The 6413-nt window shown below is 39.5% G+C and overlaps 1 protein-coding gene across 1 annotated transcript in view; it reads right to left on the bottom strand.

Annotated features, from left to right (window-relative positions):
• The window catches only part of LOC106517721 (casein kinase II subunit alpha), a 9996-nt gene that overhangs the window by 1026 nt on the left and 2557 nt on the right, over window positions 1-6413 (bottom strand). The window contains exons 7-14 of the mRNA XM_014008711.1: window positions 6322-6372; window positions 6166-6225; window positions 5964-6047; window positions 5765-5875; window positions 5571-5672; window positions 1982-2082; window positions 1701-1849; window positions 1499-1588 (exon numbers count right to left, since the gene is read on the bottom strand). Coding sequence (XP_013864165.1) covers window positions 1499-1588; window positions 1701-1849; window positions 1982-2082; window positions 5571-5672; window positions 5765-5875; window positions 5964-6047; window positions 6166-6225; window positions 6322-6372 — 748 coding nt within the window. The remainder of the gene's footprint in view (window positions 1-1498; window positions 1589-1700; window positions 1850-1981; window positions 2083-5570; window positions 5673-5764; window positions 5876-5963; window positions 6048-6165; window positions 6226-6321; window positions 6373-6413) is intronic.

Raw genomic sequence — 6413 nt, 5'->3', positions numbered from 1 at the left:
TATGAACATTTGTTTAACCTCAAAAGTACAGTTTTTAAATTAAATGTTGCTGAAACAGCAAGTTTCTCAGTGGATCTGTGCTTGAAAATGGAGCCTAGGTSGAGTAGTCGAACACAGATCCACTGATCCTTAAACACAGAGCATCATCAGAAGACAAGCTAATAAAATAAATTTTAAAAATCTGTATTGTTCGATACAAGTGTGTATTGAACAGTTCGACACGGGTACATGTATTGTTGCACCCCTAGTTAACATGTTGACCGTAATGTTGTTTCTTTATTCTACTAAAAGTGGCTGTTTCAGACACGTGAAAACATCTAATAACTTAAAATAATGTATATATGTTTATTATATTCTTCATTTAAGCACATCGCCACTTCGTTACTGAAGCAATGCATTCTGGGGATGATGAAGATGGGTTACAGTTGAGATAAAAACAGAGTCGAGGCTAAACAGCTATAATGTGTGACACATTTACATTAGTTTATACAGGATGTTCTGCACAATAAATGGGTTGAAACGACCAAGCATGATTAGTAAATTAGGTCAGGAGCTAACGCCGTTTACATATTATTAATAAATATGTGCTTTTAGCAAACTATTGTTTTATTTTCCTCCATTAGCCAACGCCATATCGCTGTGTAGAAACTTCTGGTTTGGCCTTTTATAGATTCTGTGTTTGCTCCTAAGCTAATATWTACTTGGCCTATAAGTTAAAAAATGTGTTTTGTAGATTATTTCTTTGCTGTAACAATGTTTCTTTGCAATAACTGTTATACTTTTGAAAAGCCTGTTAATTTCCCTTTTAAATGGTGCCACATTTGTAAGGAGCATGCATTTGTGGGATGAGCAGTAGAGCAGAGGGTTGCGTACATGACAAAAAAAGACCAAATCTTCTCTGTCAAACATCTTATTTTGTCATTATTGACACCCCCAGGTGCTGCCAATAAGCTTTATTACAACAAARAAATAATTTACCAAACAAATTCTTTACTTTTTGGGTCAAGTAAATATTAACTTGGAGGCTAACTTTAAAGCTAAAAGGCTAAAGCTGAGGTTCTCCTTCCATGAAGAGCTCTGTTGCCCTCCATCGTTTTCAGTTGCAGGCTGAGTCATTTCTATATTCTCTGTCAAACAATCTGGTTGAATTTAAAAGGGCTGAACGTTGAGATTGTTCAAAATTAACATTGAAGATGGATAGAGCTTACACCTTGTAAGCATCCCAATTTACCCAGAATGCTTTATGTCATAAATAACAGCAATGTCTGTAACAATATATGTTTTAAATTTATAAAAACTAAACAGCCTACAGGAATTTTACAGTCTTGTTTTATAGTTGAAGTAAATGTTCATTAAATGTCTGATATTATAACTAGCCAGAGTTCCCTTTAACACGTTGGCACAATATAAAATGAGCGCAGACTACTTCAGTTAGCTTTAACAATGAACCAAGTCTTTGCTTGAACGCTGAGGTTGGAAAAGGCAGAAGGGAACTTACCAGCCATCATACTTGAGGAACTGACTGGAGTGGAGCTGGCAGCCATCCCCCCAGGAGTGGCCCCTCTGCCCTGATCTTTGACGATGGGATCTGAGAACATGGAAAGGCTGTGAGCTCCTCATAAATCACGTTTACTACTGGCTCACACAATCACATCACGCTTAGAGTGTTCAGACCGAGTGAGGCGAGAAAGCAAACGTACAGAAGTAGGGATGATCCATGGCCTCTCTGGCCGTGAGGCGAGCTTGATGGTCGTAGCGCAGCAGTTTGTCCAGGAAGTCCAGAGCCTCTGTGCTGACCAGGTGCTGGTTCTCACTGTGCACAAACCTCTCCCATCTTTTGCGGGAATGTCTTGAGACAAAAACAAAAGTATGTACAAATGAGCGAGCATGCAAAGAAAATAGGGACAGCTAATTTATCTCCTGGTGCTGGATGTCGTCCAATTCTTCAAGTAAAAACGAACCAAACAGCATAACTGCGTACCTTCCCAGAATGTCGTTAAACCGTGGATCCAATTCGATGTTGTACTTGTCGATGTAGTCATACAGGTCCTCTGTGCCAAGTACTTTTGCAATCCGCACAAGCTGAGAAAGAAAAGAATTAAAAAGTCATCTCTATCTCCATCTTCTACCACTTATTCGTACTTAAGTTGGAGGCAACAGGTCCATGAAAGGAAGCCCTGATGATCTCTCTTTAGCAACACTCTCCAGATCCACCTGGGGGACCCTAAGGTGTTACTAGGCCAGAGAAGATAAACAATCCCTCCAGTGAGTTCTGGGTCTGCTCCATGATCTATTTCCAGTGGACCATTACCACAAATCCTCTAAAGAGAGGCATCAAAGAGGCATTCAGAGCCTGAAACTCCGCCTTTCGATGCAGAGGAGCATCTCTACTCCGAGCTCCTCCCTCATCTCTAAGGCCCAGCCTGGGTATTTTACGAAGGAAACTTATTTCGAATGCTTGTATTCAGAACTTTGTTCTATCAAGATCCATACGACATGACCACAAGTGAGGGTTGGAATGTAGACGGACCAGTAAATCAAGAGTGTTGCCTTTCAGCTGGACTTTTTCTTCACCACGTCCGATTAAATAAATGCCCTCATTTATTGAAGATGAGGCCCCAACCCTCGATCTATCTTCCACTCGATCCTACCATCACTTGTGAACAAAACACATACTTGAACTCCATGAGGCAAACGTTATTTAATCATTTAAAATGACCAACAATGATCCTGACTCTGATATACAGGACCAACGATTTCTTCTTTAACAATGCAACATATATGTCAGGCATCTCAGGATCCTGGTCCTCATACAATATCTTTACACTCATCACACTCCCTTATGATCTATAGGGTTCAAAAGTGGCTGGTAGCCAGCAACTTTCGCTCAGCTTTCTCAGAGGGCTGAGGTCCACAATGTGGATGCAGCAAGCAGCAAACATCCAACTAGGGTTGGGCATAATCGTATCGTGTGCAATTAACCGTCAGAAAAACAATCGATTATTTTTTGGCACTTGACTATTAATACGATTAATGTCACCAGGCTCGGTGCTCCTCTCCACTTCACGTATGACGAACATTAAAAAAATGGTCTGTAATTTATTTATCTATCAACACAATTTGAAATTTGATGTATAGCCTGAAGTCTGTGATTTTGACACAATTTGGAACAATTTTTATGAAGAGCAAAATCTTTCCCACTAAATTGGTCAYGTGACCAGGACATAAGGATGTCCAGGGACTCCAAGAGATTAATTGTCAAATTAATTGTTATCGGCTAAATACCATAATTAATCGTATTTTTTTTTTGCCAATGTTGCCCAACACTACATCCAACACCTGTAAACCCAGGCAGGTGGACGAAAAGGTGATGGAGTTCCTAACAGTCTGACGAAGCGAGCCAGCAGCAGGGTTTATATCCTTAGTGACAACTGCTCAGTCATTTTTATTAGTTTGTGATAATTTGTTTTTGAACATTTACATGGTATTAAATTTATAGAGCCGATGAAGTACAATACCAGTTCTTGAGCAGTTTTTTTTAGTTCTTAACATGTTCTAATGTTATCTTGTTCATGTAACAATGTTTACCCTGGAGTTCTCCTWTCTTCTGTCCATCAAGAGCTAATCCACAAGATGTCAAAACTGTAAGTGTGCTGTCCTCGCTTCTGCCAGCTTAGAACCACCGACCGGACCAGAGAGGAGGTTCTGAAACAGTGCGGCTGTGTGTGGTCACTGGACTGAGGCTGAACGAACAGAGCCGAAACACAAAGCTGCTGCCAGGGTGGAGAGTAGTTGTCGCTCCGGTTTAAAACGTACACGGTTCTGTTCCCCCTCGGAAAGCTWGTGCGTGACAACTTTGCACTTAGCTGCAACTCTGTTTCTGATGAAAATAGAAAGTTCTCCCGACATTCTTGCTAACTTGTTAGCGCAGCATGTTGTTGTGATCACGTGAGCGCTGCAAGCTGGATCCAAGCGCTGCTGGATAGAAACACTGGAGTGGAGGCAGTGAACTGCTGGATTGAACTGCTAATATCGGACATTTTTTATGCAGGCCGATAAAATCCGATACTCATTTTTTGGCTGATATCGTACCGATATCCGATATCAATATCAGATCGGGACACCCCTATTTCTGATGTTATAAATTTATTTTTTTCAGGGCGGAGAATGATCAGACCCCCTTTATTTGATTGTCTTGTGGTGCTTTACTTGGTCAGACCCCTACTTTAAAAAAAAATAGCCTCCTGCTCATGAAACTTTTGAACCCCCTTTTGATGCACTACAACATGAACAATTTGGAATCAGTTTAAAAATGTCAAACATCCTTTAATGCTAACATGCTGAGAAACAAAATACAGAACTGTGAAGTGACCGTTTATGGCGTGCACACAACAAAGACAATAACAAGATGGCTGACAGACATACAAACGGCTCCTTCCACCCTGGAAACCAGCGTTCGGAAGTTTTTTGCTTTCTATTAAGTTAAACGGAAATATGACGTCGACAAGAGCCACACCAAACGCAAGCTGTGTATCTTTCCACTAAAAAGAAAAAAAAAGGTCAGTGGTAGCTTCTAGATGTTGCTGCTAGCAGAGGCCGTCAAAGTTTCCACCTAACCCAGAAAAGGCAAAGCAAATAAARTCTGCTGCAACTTTCATTGTAAAAGATCTGCGCCACATTCAGTGGTTGAAAACCAGGGCTGGTGCTCCTTGTTTCACACTTTACAGCCATTTAGAGAACATGGTCACCTCATTTCCAAAAATACCAATGCAAAAATCTCCACACTTCCAGATGAAAAGCAGTTGGAAAAACACAGAARAAAGTGGGCAATATTGCTCTAACGTGTAACGCTTCTATTGCCACAAAATCTTTCAGCATTATGATTGCTTTTATTCAGTTTCCATAATCCTAACATCACAAGCTATGTTTATGAGGACATAAGTAATGGGAATAATCGACCAATTGAAATATTCTGATCTGATTCAGCTCGATCTAAATGAATTTGTAATCTGAATGAGATTGTTTCTGTTTGTCACAGAAGTTTAACTCTGTCAGTACTTCTTCTGAATAAAAGTCTGGTGCATGTAAACACTCGTCGCCATCAGATTGATTAATTTTGTGACCAAATAAACATTACATTGATTATTTAATCCAAATACATTTCAATCCGATCAAAGAAATTTGCGCATGTAAACATAGCTACTGTGTCGTGCAAAATGGGTAATTTTAGGCGAGAGATTCTATTTTCCGAATTGTTTGAAGCGTGATTATGGATGCATCAAAAACTGATAATTGCAGCCCTCTGAACTGCAACTGAATCAAATCGTAAAGTACCTAAAGATTCCAACCCCTAACACACATATTTACAGAATAAAAATAAATCACATTAAATGAAGGGACAAAAAAATAAAAAAATAAAAAAAACGCTCCAAATGAGCGAGATAAGAGCAGGCTGCATTCTGAAACTAAGATTTTCCATTCTTACCAAAAAACTTTCAAACTTGGCAATGATACAACATACAGAATTCAACAAATGTGTAAAAATAAAAACAGAAGCAGATTCTTCATACCTGATCATAATTGTCATGACCGTGAAAGAAAGGTTCCTTCCTGAAGATCATGCTGGCAAGCATACAACCCAGACTCCACATGTCCAAGCTGTAGTCATACATCTAAAAAATAACAATACAGAGAGGGAGACAAGCTTCGGTTATTAAAAGGATTTCTCCTCATGTGGTAAATTTTTAGTTGCCGTTGACCTCACCTGGTAATCTACCAGCAGCTCGGGACCTTTGAAGTACCTGGACGCCACCCTCACGTTGTATTCTTGGTTTGGATGGTAGAACTCTGCCAAACCCCAGTCGATTAGACGTAGCTGGAAGGACGAGTTTCAGTGTTTTAGTTTGTACAGTATGAAAAACGAGACGTTAAAAAAACAACAAAAAACCAGTTCATAACCACACCTTTCTGTGTTCGTGGTCAATCATTACATTGTGGGGCTTTACATCACGATGCATGATGCCCATACTGTGGCAGTAATCCAGAGCCTTTTGAGTCAAACAAAACAAAAGAGAGAAGGAAATATTACCAAACATTAAACCAATCTTCATCGATTTGAGCCGATGTTTGAAACGTAACACAGTGGTGCTTAAGGCTACTGCTTACCTTTAGGATTTCATACATGTAGAACCGTATGTCAAAGTCTGACAATGTCTGATACAATTGCTGTTGAGTGAAACAATATAAAATCACATTAAATTATTTAGTACTAAGTCAAAATGTAAGTGAAACAATAAGAAAACAAATAAAGCCACTAATTACCTTGAAATCTGTGTTGTTGACATGTTCAAAGACCAGAGCAGGAGTTCGAGACTAAACAAGAAAACAACCAGTTTAAGGGGGAAACACATATA

The sequence above is a fragment of the Austrofundulus limnaeus genome, unplaced genomic scaffold (assembly GCF_001266775.1).
Source record: "Austrofundulus limnaeus strain Quisiro unplaced genomic scaffold, Austrofundulus_limnaeus-1.0 Scaffold52, whole genome shotgun sequence".
Taxonomy (NCBI): Eukaryota; Metazoa; Chordata; class Actinopteri; order Cyprinodontiformes; family Rivulidae; genus Austrofundulus; species Austrofundulus limnaeus.
Note: the sequence above shows the minus strand (reverse complement) of the source record. Positions and strands in the feature narration are given on the sequence as shown.